Source organism: Monopterus albus, unplaced genomic scaffold (assembly GCF_001952655.1).
Source record: "Monopterus albus unplaced genomic scaffold, M_albus_1.0 scaffold394.1, whole genome shotgun sequence".
Classification (NCBI taxonomy): Eukaryota; Metazoa; Chordata; class Actinopteri; order Synbranchiformes; family Synbranchidae; genus Monopterus; species Monopterus albus.
In genome coordinates this window covers 798,868-816,140 of record NW_018128274.1, presented here as the reverse complement: position 1 = coordinate 816,140, position 17,273 = coordinate 798,868, and the positions used below count along the sequence as shown (strand labels likewise).

General features: G+C 42.0%; 2 protein-coding genes across 2 annotated transcripts in view; both read left to right on the top strand.

Annotated features, from left to right (window-relative positions):
- wdr12 (WD repeat domain 12) overlaps positions 1 to 4,067 on the top strand; it is a 6,055-nt gene extending 1,988 nt beyond the window's left edge. Inside the window, exons 4-13 of the mRNA XM_020586106.1 lie at positions 946 to 1,052; positions 1,137 to 1,252; positions 1,331 to 1,485; positions 1,789 to 1,834; positions 1,911 to 1,996; positions 2,077 to 2,217; positions 2,783 to 2,888; positions 3,038 to 3,170; positions 3,599 to 3,671; positions 3,763 to 4,067. Of these exons, the coding sequence (XP_020441762.1) occupies positions 946 to 1,052; positions 1,137 to 1,252; positions 1,331 to 1,485; positions 1,789 to 1,834; positions 1,911 to 1,996; positions 2,077 to 2,217; positions 2,783 to 2,888; positions 3,038 to 3,170; positions 3,599 to 3,671; positions 3,763 to 3,840 (1,041 nt within the window). The 3' untranslated portion in view covers positions 3,841 to 4,067. The remainder of the gene's footprint in view (positions 1 to 945; positions 1,053 to 1,136; positions 1,253 to 1,330; positions 1,486 to 1,788; positions 1,835 to 1,910; positions 1,997 to 2,076; positions 2,218 to 2,782; positions 2,889 to 3,037; positions 3,171 to 3,598; positions 3,672 to 3,762) is intronic.
- A 1,821-nt stretch (positions 4,068 to 5,888) lies between these two features.
- On the top strand, positions 5,889 to 13,854 carry ical1 (islet cell autoantigen 1-like). The gene is given in 15 exon segments (XM_020586100.1): positions 5,889 to 6,020; positions 6,761 to 6,793; positions 6,931 to 7,105; positions 9,287 to 9,359; positions 10,170 to 10,293; positions 10,430 to 10,628; positions 10,733 to 10,858; positions 11,174 to 11,272; positions 11,396 to 11,481; positions 11,591 to 11,640; positions 11,902 to 11,940; positions 12,092 to 12,322; positions 12,693 to 12,998; positions 13,095 to 13,168; positions 13,215 to 13,854. Coding segments are annotated over 14 exon segments (1,737 nt in total). The 5' UTR covers positions 5,889 to 6,020; positions 6,761 to 6,782; the 3' UTR covers positions 13,359 to 13,854.
- The last annotated feature ends 3,419 nt before the right edge of the window (positions 13,855 to 17,273 follow it).

The window sequence follows — 17,273 nt, the reverse complement described above, 5'->3', positions numbered from 1 at the left end:
TTAATCCAAAATGCAAGCAAGAGGGATCATATCTCTCCCATATTAGCTTCTCTCCACTGGCTCCCTGTAAAATTCGGAATAAAATTTAAAATCCTTCTCCTAACATACAAAGCCCTTAATGACAAGGCTCCATCATATCTTAAAGACCTCGTAGAGCCTTATCATCCTAACAGAGCACTTCGCTCTCAGAGTGCAGGTTTACTTGTGGTTCCTAGAATCCACAGAAGCAGAATGGGAGGCAGAGCCTTTAGCTATCAAGGTCCTCTCCTATGGATCCAACTCCCAGTCTCAGTTCGGGAGGTGGACACCCTCTCTACCTTTAAGATTAGACTTAAGACATTCCTTTTTGATAAAGCTTATAGTTAGAGCTGGAATAGGTGACCCTGAGCCTTCCCTTAGTTATGCTCCCCTCCCCTCTCCTTTCCTCTCTTTTCCTCTCTCCTTATGCTTCTATATGCCACCATTACACATTACTAACTTTGTGTCTCCACTCTCCCATAGTGTGTCCTCTTTCTCTCCCTGTACTTTTCTGCAGGTTGCCCTGGCTCTGGAGCTCTATGTTTCTGATGAACAGTCATCAGCCACATCAACCTGACCAGTGTTTGATTGTTTGTTGCGTCTTGTTGCTTTTCTTCTTTTGTCTCTCCTCTATCCACTCACCCCAACCGGTCGAGGCAGAAGGCCGCTCACCAAGAGCTGGGGTCTGTCGGAGGTTTCTTCTGTTAAAGGGAGTTTTTCCTCCCCACTGTCACCAAGTGCTTGCTCAAGGGGGATTTGTTGGGTTTTCCCTCTGTAATAATAGTGATAACAGTAAGGTCTAGACCTTACTTTGTAAAGTGTCCTGAGATGTCTTTTGTTGTATTTTGGCGCTATACAAATAAAATTTGATTTGATTTGATTATAAATGGCAACATTACAACTGGAGAATGTCTGTTTATGTTTCAGGAAGAAGTGGTGGAGATAGAGTATGTTGAGCGAATCACAGCCCCAGAGCCTGAGGAGTGCATGATGCACGATGACTGGATTAGCTCTGTAGATGCAGACGCTGAATGGTAAGATGACAAATACCACTTTGAGTTCATAACAGCATGAACACTTTCTCATCAACCTTGTTTTTGTCCTGTATTTTTTTGCAGGATCTTAACAGGGTCATATGACAAGACAGCCAGGATCTGGTCTGTGGAGGGCAAAGCGATGATGACTGTGGCCGGACATAGAGATGTGGTGAAAGATGTAGCCTGGATTAAAAGAGGTGAGCAGGGCAGAATGGTAGACACTCACTCTGTTATTTCAAACCAGTCTTCAAAACATCTCCGTGGATGTTTTTCAGATGGTCTGACCTCTCTGCTTCTGACGGCCTCTCTGGACCAAACCATCCTGCTCTGGGAGTGGAACTCCGAGAAGAGCAAGGTGAAAGCCAGGCACTGCTGTCGGGGACACACGGGGAGCATTGACACTGTTGCCACAGACCCCAGTGGCTCAAAGGTAAAGTCTGAGTGGACAGAAAACAAATGATAAAAGTCAAATATAGGCTTTAATTCATTTGTCGAATGTCTGTTTCACTCTCTGTTAGTTCAGTGGGGGCCCATCCCTGGTAGGCTAGTGGTTAAGGCACAGCGCTCTTGCTGCTGCAGCCTGGGTTTGAATCAGGGTTGCGTCAGGAAGGGCATCTGGCATAAAACACGTGCCAAATGTCAACATGCCAGTCGTCAGTGTGACGATTCGCTGTGGCGACCCCTACATGGGAAAAGTCAAAAGTGACTTTCTTTCTGTTTCACTCTCTGTTAGTTCTGCAGTGGCTCCTGGGACAAAATGTTGAAAATTTGGTCAGCGGGTATGTGCCTATAATTAACAAATGATTGTTAAGTCTTTGTCTTTGCCAAGCTAAAACATTTTTCTTCTACTAATAGTGCCCACAGATGAATCAGATGAGGTTGAGGACATTTCTGACAGACCGAGGAAGAAACAGAAGACTCAGCAGTTGGGCCTGACCAGGGTGAGTGCAGAGTTGCAATAAAAACTCATTAACAAATGATTTGTTAATATGAAAATTCTCATGTTCACACACTGACACAGACTCCCCTGATGACATTGTCTGGACATAATGAGGCTGTGTCCTCTGTCCTGTGGTGCGACAGTGAGGAGGTTTGCAGCGCATCCTGGGACCACACCATCCGTGTGTGGGATGTTGAGACTGGAGGAATGAAGACTACACTGGTAAGACAGACTGTCAAACATGCTGACCACATGTAGTAATAGTTGATGACATTCATAACTGTAGACACTACTCTGGGCTGGAAAACACACTAGAAATCCTGTTCATTGTTGTTCAATTATCTTTCAGGCATATGCATTTCTAAACACTCTAGAAATTACCATCATTCAGACATAAAACAGTGAGGTATAATGCTCTGAAAATATAGCTCTATTTATTAAAAAGTATGCAGGCTCAGTCAAAGAAAACTAAACATGATTTCAATTAGGTAGCATAGGTATATAATAATACTATGATGTGCAAAGCATTTTAGACGATTAAATTGGAAGCCAGTTTTATATACAGAATAAGATTTAGCTAGATTCACTGACTGCTTCTTATTTAAGAGATGCACCACTATTTTGAAGCATCCGCAGTGTCTCCTTTCAATATTTTAGATTTTCCTCCTAACAACAAAATTTTGTTGTGTTACAGAATTATTTTTATAAATACTCAAACAGGGACATACGGTGCAACCATTTGAGACATTTCCCATAAAAACTGACAGACATTTTTGTCCTTTCACAGACAGGTAGCAAAGTGTTTAACTGCATTTCCTATTCCTCTCTGTGTCGACGACTGGCCTCAGGCAGCAGCGACAGACACATTCGACTGTGGGACCCTCGCACCAAAGGTACTACTTTGACATCTTTATGTCAGATCGTTTTCTCTGTATCACATAAAAAAAATAAATAAATAAAATCATAGCTGCATTTCCACCCTCTGCAAGTAGTACGCTGTCTTTTGCTCTTCATGCCTATAAATGCCTCCTCTCCTGTCCAGATGGGTCGCTGGTGCTGCTGTCTCTGACCTCGCACACTGGCTGGGTCACGGCTGTGAAGTGGGCACCTTCTCATGAGTACCAGCTGGTCTCTGGTTCCCTTGACAACCTGGTGAAACTGTGGGACACCAGAAGGTCTGTGAAGCACGTAATTCATTGTATTCTGTGTATAATATGCATCTTAATCAGAAGACAGTAACGTATTCCCATTAGAAATTAAAGTTCAAGGTTTTCAGGCACTAATGACAGCATAAGCGGGGTCATTATCTACACTGTTAAAGTAGAAAAGGTCACTTCTGTCAAGATATGGAGAAGGACATCCTGTCCATTCCACGTTTGAGTAAACAGCTGTCTGCTAAGTGATGCCCATGTCTGAAACGAATTTTGTGATCTTGTCAGAATAACATCAGTGTCTTCACTGTTGGCACTTAGGTAGAATCTGTCAGTTTTTCTACTGTATTTTGGTGTATATTGGTGTTTTTTGTGTTTTATAAGATAAATAAGCTTGTTATAGGCATCCAGTGAATAAATCTAGCACCTAATTTTGCTGTATTGTCTTCCAGCTGCAAGGCGCCTCTGTATAACTTGGCAGCCCACGAGGACAAAGTGTTTTGTGTGGACTGGACAGAAAGCAGTGTAAGGCACCACCGGATTTTAACTCTACACAAACACTGTGTATATAAAATCAGTGTATAACTCACTCTCTCTTTTATGTTTCTGTTTTCAGCTGATGTTGAGCGGAGGTGCGGATAACAAGTTGTACACCTACAAATACTCATCCTGTCAGACAGATGCGGGGGTGTAGGCTCAACTGCCAGCATGGATTGCAAAGAGATCCCGCTCATCCATCATCACAGACACCCATGTGTTGTCAGTGTTTTCACAGGCAGACAAACACAGCAGTGGTTCAAATTTTGTAAAGTACAAACTTTGCTTGTTTCACTGTTTTGGTTATTTTTACCTCCTTGGTTACTTTCTTTAATTTCCTGTAACCCAAGAAAACTATAAATTAAATGTCTCCAAAAATGTTGTCTCTTGAAGTTAACGTTGCATTTCCTAGTCTTTCATGATTTTTATATTTAGATGGTGGCTATTAGTTTATTAGCCAAGTGTAAGGCCATTTGAGGATGCAAGGCAGAACTTTAAATTATACTGTAGGTGTTTATTAAGGTTGTCAGGTGTTTTAAAATAATTTAAGTACACCAAAGTAAACCACCTCCGGTGAGCTTTCAGGGCTCAATCATTGAGATTGTGGACACCTTTAAATACCAGGGGGTCCACCTCAACAAAATGGATTGGACTGAAAACACTGATGCCCTGTACAAGAAGGGCCAGTACTGCACCACACAGTAGAGGCTCTGAACAGTTCCTTTAGCGCAAGACTGTTACATCCCCAGTGTAAGAAGAAGCGTTACCGTAGGTCGTTCGTCCCCACAGCAATCAGACTGTACAATTCATCACTGCAGGGATAAGCTAGGTGAAAGTATGAGGGACTATGTAATAGTCAACTGAGGTGCAATACTCAAATCCTGGGGTAAAATGCATGGTTAATATGCACATATGTAAATTCTGTTCTTGATTATTCAAATGCTTGATTCTATTTTTGAGTATTTGGAATTTATTTATCAGGATGTGTGTGCGGTGCTTGTTCTCATGGTGTTATGCTGTTCTCCATTGCTGCTGAAACACTGAAATTTCCCCATTGAGGGATCAATAAAGTACCTACCTACCTACCTACCAAAATCACATACCATAAAAATACTTAAATTATGGTACATGATTTCTTTTTTTTTTCCTATTTATATGATACTACCATATCAAAGTGCAGTGACCACAGCCATTCAATTCCTGGGAGTTCACATTAGTGCATACTTTCCTTGGTCACTCATGTGGTCAATCAGAATCAGTTTATTGGCCAGGTGTGTTGGACACACGAGGAATTTGACTCGCGTACATCGGCTCTCAATGTGCAAACAGTAGACCAGCATAAGGCTGTGCAATATAACAAAATAGCAGTATTAACATCAACAACCAGTGCAAACAATTCAGAAAAAGCAGTATAAATAGACAGTAAACAATGCAGACAACAAGGGAATGTTCATTAAAATGAGATAATTAGGGATAAAAATAGAGTACTTAAAACAGAGTACTAGAGACCTGTATGAGTCTGTATAATCTGAGGGTTATTGTCCAGTCATATGGTCGTGGGTTAAGTGTACATCAGAGTGACAGCCTCAGGGAAGAAACTGTCCCTGTGCCTGGTTGTCTTAGTGCACAGTGACCTGTAACACCAAGAAAGCACAACAGCGAATATGCTTTTTAAGGAGGCAGAACATTGGTCATGTCACCAAAGTAGCTTCTAGTCATCCAGAGCATGTTACCTAGCTGCATCACTGGTGCTAGGACAGCACTGCTGTGGACCATAAACACCTGCAAGATGTGGTCAAGGGAAGTGTGGTTTTACTGGCATTCAAAGTGGACAGCAAATGTAACATTTCATTGGGGAAACATGCTTTTTGACTGCATATGACAGTAAATGTTTTGACCTTGACCTTGCTTCTCTAGCCAGCAATTCCAGCACAACCTTCCGCAGAATTGCAGTACACATTTTGAGGCATTACACTAATACAGTATTGTGCTGATCGTACAGTTATTTGCATTTGTTTCAACTTGATGCATGCTTTCACAGACATGTAGACACACACTGTGTGCATCAACCGAGCATACAAATGGGATGGCCTTTGAGTTGTTTTTTTTTTGCAAATTTCCTATACAGTTGTCACTCACAAATTTTAGACATCTGCTTATATACATATTACTTACGATCTTTGAGCAACAGCGACCCCGTGTGTCAAAACAGTGCTACATACAGCTTCTTTGCATATCCTGTTTCTCGGACTCGGATGATGATAGCCATCAGGAGAGGAGGCTCCCCGGGTCTACGCTGCATAGATGCTCGGACAGCTGAACTAAACTAAAAACAAGGTAGAATTTAAAGAGCGGTATTCATTAAATATCTTTCTATAAGACATTAAAGCGGACTTGTATTTCCTGTAGTTACATGTCAACGAGACGTTACGTTGAACTGGCCACGACACTTGCTATTAGCTAAACTGCTGCTAGCACTCAAGCCCCTTTACATTTTCTGCCATGCTTTCTCCACTACTGCTTGGTTAATTTCTGGTTTAATACCCCGTCATTCATGAATTCACATTACTGATACATGTCAGAATGACGCTTTGCCTTTTCTTTCTGTTAGAAAGCTAGCGTTTGGTGTAACTGAGCACTTGCTCGACAGCTAAGCTAGCTGCCTCTCAGTTCGCAGGTGTCTTCAAACTGCTCCAAGAACCATATTAGATTAACTGTTTAGCTTTTAGTGCTCTTAAGTTTTTCATCTACAGATCACCTGTAATAACCGCTTATATTGTAACTGATTCGGGAAGCAGCTGTCAGCTCAGCTTTCATGCCTGCTGCTGGTTCTTGTATGTACTTAGCTAAATTAAACAGGAAGCAGCACTACAATTTAGTGTGATTTTACTCATTATTATACCCAGAGAATATGACAGTTTTACACAAAATTCTTTTTGTCTATCAAAGTCGTGCTCTTCAGTCTAGTAAAAAAAAATACTTGGTCATGCCCTTTTCATAACCTTAAGTAAAAATATTATCTTTAATGGACATCAGTTATCTTACTTTGTCTGTTTAAACATATGTTTTTTGTTTAGAACGGAAAAGGGAAGATATCCAATGATGGACGGGTATGTGTGATATTTTTTACTGTAGCCAGTGTATTATTATCATATGAAACACTGTTGTTACAAGCAAAATGACACACCCATGTAAAAACTAAGCTGCATCCTCATGCCACTGACTGAACCACTGCTCTGGGGTCCAGGTTCCCTGTGGGCATGCCAAATGGCAACCAATCTCTGATCAGCGAGGACAGCTCAGTGATGGCTCGCATGCAGAAGAAGTTCTGGAAGACCAAGCAGGTCCTCATCAAAGCCACAGGCAAGAAGGAGGATGAGTATGTGGTAGCCTCAGATGCTGACCTGGACGCCAAGCTCGAGGTAGGACAGGAGACAAGAGGGCTTGACTTGAACACTGGGGACTTGAATCAGACTCGAAGTTTAGTGACCCGACTACAACACTGGTACAAACGCAGCCAAACTTTGTATAAACTAGACAAACATTGTTTTAAATTGTAGTAAATCTGAAATGTAAAAGGGTAAAATTGTATGTTAAGGGTATGATAAAACAGGTTTCCATAATTCATTTCTACAGCACATGCTTCTAAAAATAAACTGAAGCTTGTGGGAAATTTTGGAAACATATTACATCTATAGCTCAGAACATGTTGAGTGTGTTGGTACAAGGTGACCATTGTTTGCAGAGCTTTTTCCTGCTGTCTAGTTATAACACTTCTAATTATATGGGAGATGTCTCACATCACAATGATGTCAACAGTCTTAGCCCTCACTGGACCAGACAGTCTGGATTGGCTGAGATGTGACTGGCACTTGGCTGTGACAGGCTGTCTGTCCTGGTCCTGTGAGACAGGAGCATGGTAGAGTTTCACTGAGCTATAGGAGGCTTTTGTTTTGTTTGGGGAACAAGATCAGGCCTCTTCCTGCTCTCTTTGTCCCTGGATCCAGCCCCAGCAAGACAGAAACAGAATGAGAAACTGGAGGAAGGTGTTGCAAGGCAGATGTTTGAAGAACACATTTAAATATTGAAAGCTGACAACTTGTGTGTTAATTTTCAAGCTGCACTAGTAAATGATGTGTTAGTGATGGGCATCTGTGTGGATGTGTTGCACAAATATAGCTGTTTCCTCCTAGCTTATTCCCTAGCTGTATTGCTGTGACTCAGTCAGACCAGTTGCCACTACAGGCTAACACGATATCGAAGAACTGATTGGTATTACTCACTTTATGTTACTTTATGCTACTGTTATAGCTCACTAAGAGCCAAAGATCTGACACTGACAGGTATTTGGCCTGTGCTGAGGCAGACAAACCCGAGGTATTGACTGTTTATTCTACAGTTAATCAGTAACTCTACACATGTTTAAGTCACCTCCTCCCTCCGATCTTTTCATATGTTTCCACTGGATAAAAAAAGATTGTTGCTTTGTCAGTAGCTTAGCTGTAGTTGAAGGCTTAAGACAGGTTAAAATGTGTGTGGTCATTATAATTGCTTTCAAATTATGCCACAGGTTTTGCTAATAAATATTCTGTCTAAGTGTTCCCCATGAACGAAGCCATGAAAATGTGACACTGACCCAGCATGTACAATACCAGGACCCTGAAACGGAAGCAGCTAAATGGAATTCTATTAGAGCCATCACTGATTTTTATTTTATTTTCAGCTGTGCTTTTTATTTTACAGCAACATGTCTCAGGTCCATTTAATACACAGATACATATGATACTTTTTCTGTATTGCAGCTAAGCTAGTTAGATACTAACAGCACAATAATGTTTTTGAGCTGTTTATTGTTGGTGAAGCAAACAACTGCAACTTTTATTTCTGCTGCCAAGTTTGTGCTATGACAAGTTGAAACGTCTGCTCTTTGTTATAATCCTAAATGCACTTAAAAGGTTTTTTTTTTTTGAAGGTGGTCAAAAGGCTCAATTCCAGTCATGCCTGCTGTCTGTAATCTGTTTTCTGTCACTAGTTGTGAGATATAAAACTACCACACATTGATAAGGGTGCAGGACAAACACTGTGAAATTCAGCAGTTGCTGTAATTTGCTAGAAATTTTGCACATTTATTATAAGCAGTGAACTCCAGTCTCACGTCAAATGTAAAGGTCTGTAATTACACACACACACTACACACACACACACACACACACACACATACATACACATACACATACACACACACTTCCTGAGCCTAATGCCTAAGGCTCTAGAAGTCGCGGTGACCCTTCCATCCCTCACTCTTTCTAGCAGCATTGGAGTGGCCTTGATGTCTGTATTGCTGTGACACACACCATCATCATTTAGTGACTGTCATTAACTACCAGATGGGAGTAGAGGCGGCCGACCACCAGGAGAGAGAAAAAAATATGTTGCGTTTACTGATAGAGAGGGGCAAATATCCCACTGCAAAAACGTTTCAAAATCAGTGACATAAAACGAATAATCCCAAAGCCACATGTTGCTTTAAAGTAGAACTGATTTGAGAATAGTAGCCTAATGTGTGTAGGAAGTGTTTCTAAATTGGGTCTGCTTGTCTGCAGTTCTTCCGCTCGGTTCAGGCCACATGCACGGAGCTGCTGAAAGTGATTGAGCGGTACCAGCACAGGATTACACGTGAGTGACAGTCATGTTTTCTCTCTAACAATAGCAGCGGTTAATTTCAGACATATTTTGAAATGAGGTGCCCTGCTCCACAGTGTTTTCACATAGCCTCTGCCAACTGCAGGTGTGCTCCTGGTTGTGATTCACTAGCCTATATGTCTCTCCATTAAAGCACTGTAATCATTGCTGTCTGGAGAATAGCAGCCTGAGGTGCATAACAGAGGAGTTTGTCACAAAATCAGCAATTGTTCCCTTAGTTTTCTAATTTAACGCCCCCCCAACAGACAGTCATGCTCTCCTTTCTCCTCATCTATCCCTCTCTGAGCTCTGTCTTCTATCCCTAATCTGTGTTCCCTCTTTGGAGGTGACAAACACTTAATGGATTAATATAGGCTAGTTACTTTTTAGTGACAGTTATAATTTTTGTTTTTTTACTGGTTGCAAAGTCCTCAGCAGTTCACTGGTCTGTGCTTCACTCAACGACATAACCGGAGCCTGACTGAAAGCGAGACGTGATGTGTGACGTTCGGTGTCAATCATCAGCTCCTGTTGACCTGCAAGGACAGCAGACAAAGAGAATGGTGTTCTATCTGCTGTCTGATTTGGCCTTAACTGTACCTGTGTATGTGACTTGACCTGTTTTACAGGCTTCTCAGGCAAGTCACTGAAGCACTTGATTAAATGATTGATTGGTTGGATTTATTTATTTATTTTTTGCCATGGCGGGCCACCATGTTTGAATGTTACCAGCGGAATCACTGATCTATGTTGATTTGATCTTATTCCCCCTGCAGAAGTTAAAACTGTGAGCTCTTTTCCCAGGGTTGTCTCAGGAGGAGAACGAGCTCGGCCTGTTTCTGTGCTTCCAGGCTGAACATAATCGCACCAAGGCTGGCAACATGATGGGTGCCACCAGCAAGGCCCTGTGTACCTCCGCCAAGCAGAGGTCAGCAGCAGCAGAGACAATAAAACCAGTGATTAGGCACTGAATAAATGAATATACAGTGCATTCCAAATAAACTTTGAAGTCAAAAAAACAACATCCAACATCCTCCCACTGTATGTTTTTTTTGTTTCATAAGGATGGCACTTTGCCCACCACTGCACCGTTTGCACCAGGAAGTGGAGACATTCAGGCAGCGCGCCATTGCAGACACGCTGCTGACGGTCAGTCGTATGGAGAAGGCCCGCACCGAGTACAGAGGAGCTCTGCTATGGATGAAGGATGTGTCCCAAGAGCTGGACCCGGACACCTACAAACAGCTAGAAAAGTTCCGCAAGGTAGGAGGACGTTCCCCTGAGATTAAGAGCATGGATGCATCCACTCTCTCCAAAGTATTTGTGTCTGTTCTTTGTTCTCTTGGTTTCTGTTTTTCTGTTGATAGGTCCAGGCCCAGGTCAGAGGGACAAAGGGCCAGTTTGAGAAGCTGAAGAATGATGTATGTCAGAAGGTGGACATGCTGGGAGCAAGTCGCTGCAACATGCTATCCCACTCCCTCTGTACCTACCAGGTACATGTCTGTCCAACTTTTAAAGCATTAGGTTTTGGAAATATTTGCTTTCTTGCCAAGAGAAACTTTGCCACTTTTTCATGCTCATTACAGAAATCACACAGCAGCTTGTTAGCATAGCATAGCATAAAGCTGTAAACAGAGGGTCCCAACTAGCCTTGGTCTGTCCAAAATTGACAAAAATCAGCTTTTATTTTGAAAGGTTTCACTAGTAAACACTTAATAATATTATTATTATTATTTGGCTAAATCAGATATCCTAATCTGTGTACCTGCTTCTTTCTCTATGGCATTCATGCTTTCCTGACATGGCAGACCACTCTGCTGCAGTTCTGGGAGAAGACCGCCCATGCCATGTCGGAAATCCACGAGGCCTTCCGTGGACATGTACCATACCAGTTCACCACACTCAAGGTAGTTCAGACTAAAGAGACACAAGTATGCTGCACAAGTCATAGGGGAAATTTATCTGTTGTTCCTCCTTAAAAAACATTGTGATTGTAGTCTGATGTGTTAATGCACATGTCCTTCCTCTAGGACCTGCGAGACCCACTGGAGCAGATAACAGACTCGCAGAAACAAGAGGACAAGACAGAGGAGCCTGTACAAAGCAATGCAGACAAGTGAGAACACATGCATTGCAAACAGCTACGTCTTCATCACACATGAGGAGAGGCACCTGTGTGTGGCACACTAATTTTTTCCACTCCTCCTCCTTTCGTTTGTCCTCAGACTGTTGTCCTTGGATGAGGAGAAGCCATCAGGAAGTATGTCTGATGGAGGTATGTAGTGCCCCCTGTAGGCAGGAACAGAGTGGAGCTTCTCACAAATTATGATGCCATAATGTTTTCTGACAGTTTTTGTTTGAAATATTAGCAGGTGATCAAGTTCAAAATGTAGAAAAAGCTGTGTTTTTTTTAATGTATAGGCTTAAGCAGTACTAAAAGTGACAGGATTACCTGCATTTATGTATAAATTTGTCTTAAGATATGGTTTGATCTTTAAGTTACAATAATGAAAACAAAAGTTGTGTTCCTGTCTAGACCCTGCCCACAGCAGTGATAGACAGAGCAGGGACAGTGGTAAGTGTGTGTTCAGCAACTCTACAGAAGCTCTGCTGTTAATGTGTTTGGCATTTTCTGTGGTCAGCACTTGTGTCAGAAGTGTACACTGGGATTAGTGTTTCTGACTGTGAGCCGGATGCCTGCTGGCTTTATGATCCTTTGATCCCAGTGCACCGAAACAATACCACATCCACTCCAGCCCTGCGCGACCTCAGTGGACTGTCGGCAGGCCCTGGTGACGACCTGATGCTCATGGCCTGTGATGTGCCACAGCTCCCAGACACAGCAAACGTCCCACTCCAGCGTCAGCCCCTGCCTCCTCCTCCTCAGACTAGAGACCTGACTGAGCCCTGGGGCTTTGGAAGCCTCCAGTCTAACCAGTCACAGCTTCCTGCTATTGGTAAACTGGCTGGCTGTCTACTGGTTCTTCCATCCAGAGCTTCCTCGCTAGTTCTCAGCTTTCCCATCTAAACTTTGCTTATTCTCCTGGGATTTCATCTCTGTTTCCTTTTGCATTTTGGATGTGGAGTCAGGCTGCCTGGCTGCTGAAAGGGGCTTTGTTTCCTTTAGCTTAAGCCTCTATTTCACTTCAATTCTGAATCTCATGTCATTTTCCTTGTGCTGTTGATGAATGTCTAGAGCAGTGGTTCTCTTGAACAAGTCATGCTAAGTAGAAGTTTAACTATACATGCAGTAGCCATATTTCATAGCTGTATTTCTATACTAACAGTGAGGCTGAGAAAGTTCCTTTTTTTTACCCCCCCCAATAGGTGGCGATCTGCTCTCAGGTGGCCTTCTCTACCTTGTGGGGAAAGAGCCAAGACTGGAGGATGAAGACAGCGAGAGGGGTGACATGGCTTTCCTAAAAGACCTCCTCAGTCCAGGTCCAGGGGTCAGCGATGAGTTCAGCAAAGAGTGGCAGGATGCTTTTGGAATGTTTGACCCTCCCAGTGTCCCTTCTGTAGCCTTAGGGGCAGCAAGCAGCAGGCAAGCAGCAGCGTGTTTGCCCTCTGACTCCCACAGCCCCACAGGTTTCCTGCCCTCCCAGCTGCTGGATCACAGTCTGAGCGCCACAGGTTTGACATGCTGCACTCTACTAGGGGGATTAGCTCACTGCACCACACTGACAGACACACCTAGCATAAAAAATAATGGCCTCTCTTTCTTTTCAGGCTGGTCAACCCCACCTATGTTTGAGGCTCTACCTCTGCAAACTCCTGGTCACAACCAGTTGTGACAGGTCATTGTAATTGAAAGCTCAGAAACAGTTAATAGATCTGACCTAAACCTAGCTGTCCCCTGATGACCTGTGTATGTGTGTGTGAGCAGCTGCATCCAAAGACATGTCAGCCTGGTTCAACCTGTTTGCAGACCTGGACCCCCTTTCCAACCCCGACGCCATTGGACGTTCTGCTGATGAGCTGCTCAATGCCTGAAGCTCTGTATATGTATGTGTGTGTGTGATTTCTATTAAAGGATCTGGTTTTCAGCAACTTTTCATCAACACACAGGCGTTATGGCCACATGCACATGCACCCACGTGTGTTACCAGGAGAGTTGTGTACATGTTACACTGGAATATGATGTTTTATTCTGGAAAAATGAAACACTGTTATCAGTGGGCACCAGCTGCTCTCTGCAGCTTGGAAGCTGTTAACAGGCAGAAGACACTAAACATGAAGTTACTGACTCATGCACACATGTGATTTGTGTTACCTTACACTATGTGTTATTGCAGCCTCTCAAGCAGAGTGAATGTTTGGCTTACAGCATTGTTTGTTTTTCTCTGTTTTATTATGTTTGTGGTGTTTGGGTGTGTGTCCACGTCACCTGGGACCCAGGATGTAAAAATAAAATATTTACTCTATAATCTTGTTTATACATAGTAGCACATGATTGTCACATATGAATAAAGAGGGTATATATATTGGACATAGTGTGTGAATGAGATGGGAATTTTAAGCCTAAGTGTTTGGCTAATACAATACCTTGCTTTGTGACACATACCCCTGGACAAAGTATTTGAGAAATAATGGACTCTTGTGTTTTTTTTATTGCTGTGGGGGATGGAAAATGTCCATCCACCTGCATCCCACATTCTGTCAGGTTGAATGTTGTGCGGTCAAAACAGGAGGGTTTGAAATCTGTCCCATTTGTTGGTGAAATTTCACAACTACACGTCTAAAGCCTAGAAAATGTCTGAACTTTTTGTAGTTTTTCCTTAAAAGATGTTTTACTGGAAGATACAAGAATTACATTTTTTGTTGGCTTGTCTGAAAAATGTACAAGGCTTACTGTAAGCTGCATCAACAGCGTATCTACAGTCTTATGCAAAAGTTTAGGCACCCCTTGATAAATAACAGATTTTGGTGATTTTTTATTTGAACAGATGTTAACACAGTTTCTCTTGGAAATGGAAAAAATGCACAATATTTTCAGCAAACAGTGATGCATAGTTACTTCTTATGCCATAAATTGAACAAAAATAAAAAATAAAAACATTATTATGGCATGGTGCAAAAGTTTGGGCACCCTAAGAGTTCCAGAGTCTCAAAGTCTCTCACAAGGTATCAGACCTTAATCAGCTCGTTAGATCTGATGCACAGCAACAGCTGTCATTGGTAAATGCCAATTTCAAAGCTGTACAAATACTTTGACTCTTCAAACCTTGTGCACACACTTGTGGACACCCAGCAACCATGGGTTCCTCTAAGCAGCTGTGTAAGACCCTGAAAATGAAAGTTATTGATGCCCACAATGCAGGAGAAGGCTACAAGAAGATAGCAAAGCGTTGTCAGCTTGCAGTTTCCACAGTAAGAAATGTAATTAAGAGATGGCAGATCAGGGGAACTGTGGAGGTCAAGATGAGATCTGGAAGACCAAGAAAACTCTCGGACAGAACTGCTCGTATGCTGGTCAGAAAGACAAATCAAAACCCCCATTTGACTGCAAAAAACCTGCAGGAAGATTTAGCAGACTCAGGAGTGGTGGTGCACCGTTCCACTGTGCAGCGATGCTTGCACAGACAAGGCCTTCATGGAAGAGTCAGCAGAAGAAAACCTTATCTGCGTCCCCATCATAAAATCCAACGTCTGAAGTATGCAACAGGACATCTACAGAAGCCCGATGCGTTTTGGAAACAAGTGCTGTGGACTGATGAAGTTAAAATAGAACTCTTTGGACACAATCAGCAAAGGCATGTTTGGAGAAAAAAAGGAGCAGCATTTCATGAAAAGAACACCTTGCCAACTATTAAGCATGGGGGTGGATCTATCATGCTCTGGGGTTGTGTTGCAGCCAGTGGCACAGGAAACATTGCACGGGTGGAGGGAAGAATGGATTCCACTAAATACCAGCAAATTCTGGAAGCAAACATCACACCATCTGTAAAAAAGCTGAAGCTGAAAAGAGGATGGCTTCTACAACAGGACAATGATCCTAAACATACCTCGAAATCCACTATGGAATACCTCAAGAGACGCAGGCTGAAGGTTTTGGAATGGCCATCACAGTCCCCTGATTTAAACATCATTGAAAATTTGTGGGTAGATCTTAAAAGAGCTGTGCATGCAAGACGACCAAAGAATATTACAGAACTAGAAGCCTTTTGCAAGGAAGAATGGGAGAAGATCCCAAGTACAAGAATTGAAAGACTTTTAGCTGGCTATGAAAAGCGTTTGCAAGCTGTGATATCTGCCAGAGGAGGTGTTACTAAGTACTGATTGTGTAGGGTGCCCAAACTTTTGCACCATGCCATAATAATGTTTTTATTTTTTATTTTTGTTCAATTTATGGCATAAGAAGTAACTATGCATCACTGTTTGCAGAAAATATTGTGCATTTTTTCCATTTCCAAGAGAAACTGTGTTAACATCTGTTCAAATAAAAAATCACCAAAATCTGTTATTTATCAAGGGGTGCCTAAACTTTTGCATAAGACTGTATTTATCAGTGTCACTGAACTGTTTTGCAGTTCACTGTAAAGACATCTAAAGTAACACCATTAAATAACTGTAAAATAATAGAATCAACCCTAGAACACTGTTACCATGTCACAAAATATATTTTAGACTTTGCTGATGTGGATTTAATTCCATCCATCCATTTTCCTCCGCTTATCCGAAACCAGGTCGCGGGGGCAGCGGTCTAAGCAAAGATGCCCACTTCCCTCTCCCTAGACACTTCCTCCAGCTCCTCTGGGGGGATACCGAGGCATTCCCAGGCCAGCCAAGAGACATAGTCCCTCCAGCGTGTCCTGGGTCTTCCCCGGGGCCTCCTCCTGGTGGGACATGCCCCAAACACCTCCTGGGGATTTAATTCCCACTGATTATATTTGTTTTTGAGCCTAAATGAGACTGACAATGCAGAGCTGGCTTTCTAAAATGTATTTTAGATAAAAGGAAGATGGTCAGAATGCTTTTTAGGCTAGACAACTTGGAAAAAACTTTTTATACACGCTGCACTCTTACCGTACACAGTAACTGCCAGTACTGTATACATTGTTGTTTTATACAGAAGAGGATTAGGGCCACTGTTAAAAAAAAAGGACTTCTCAGAACATACCTTTTTAAAAGTTAACGAGAAAACAGAATTTTGTGATTAAAAACAATTCTGAGATTCAAAATGGGATTATGAGGACAAAGTCAGAATTCTGAGTTTAAAGTCAGAAGCCTGATTTTAAAAAGTCAGCTCAAATATTTTTACAGTGGCCTAATCCTCTGGTGTACTTTTTGATGCAACACCTTTTTGAGATGAAAAGGCATGAATGAACTTGACTGATGCTCCTGTATTAGTATTTCTGTCACACCATGTCTTGCACTGTTTACTTTTGATCAAAAAAAAAAAAAATCATTTCTCAAATCAATCACAAATGCTTTATTTAATTCAACTATGACTTTTTTATTTCACTTGAGGGGTTCAACAGATTTAAACTTGGCAGTTCTGTTTCATTTAAAGTGGACAAGCAAAGAATAATTGTTTTGAGAATTTCTTGTCTTGAGCTTCATTCCAAAATGCTGTTTATCCCCTAAGGAAAAACAAAAGTGTATTTTCACATGTAAGAATCTGCTTTGTCAAACTACTTAGTTGTAAACGTATCTAAAACGACAACATGTTGCTGTAGGTGTGATTGGTTTTCAGCAAGTAGACAGTATCTCATTTTGGAATAAGAACTCATTTCTTACATAATCAAAACTTAGTTACACAGCCATTTTAGCAACTGGTTGTTACTTCAAATCAGGTCACTGAACAAATGACATCCACACTTCTTTCTACTTCTGCTCTGCTACAGGTTTACATCCTTCAGGATTCCCACTGTGTGACGCTACACTGACAGCAGTTTCACTCTCTTT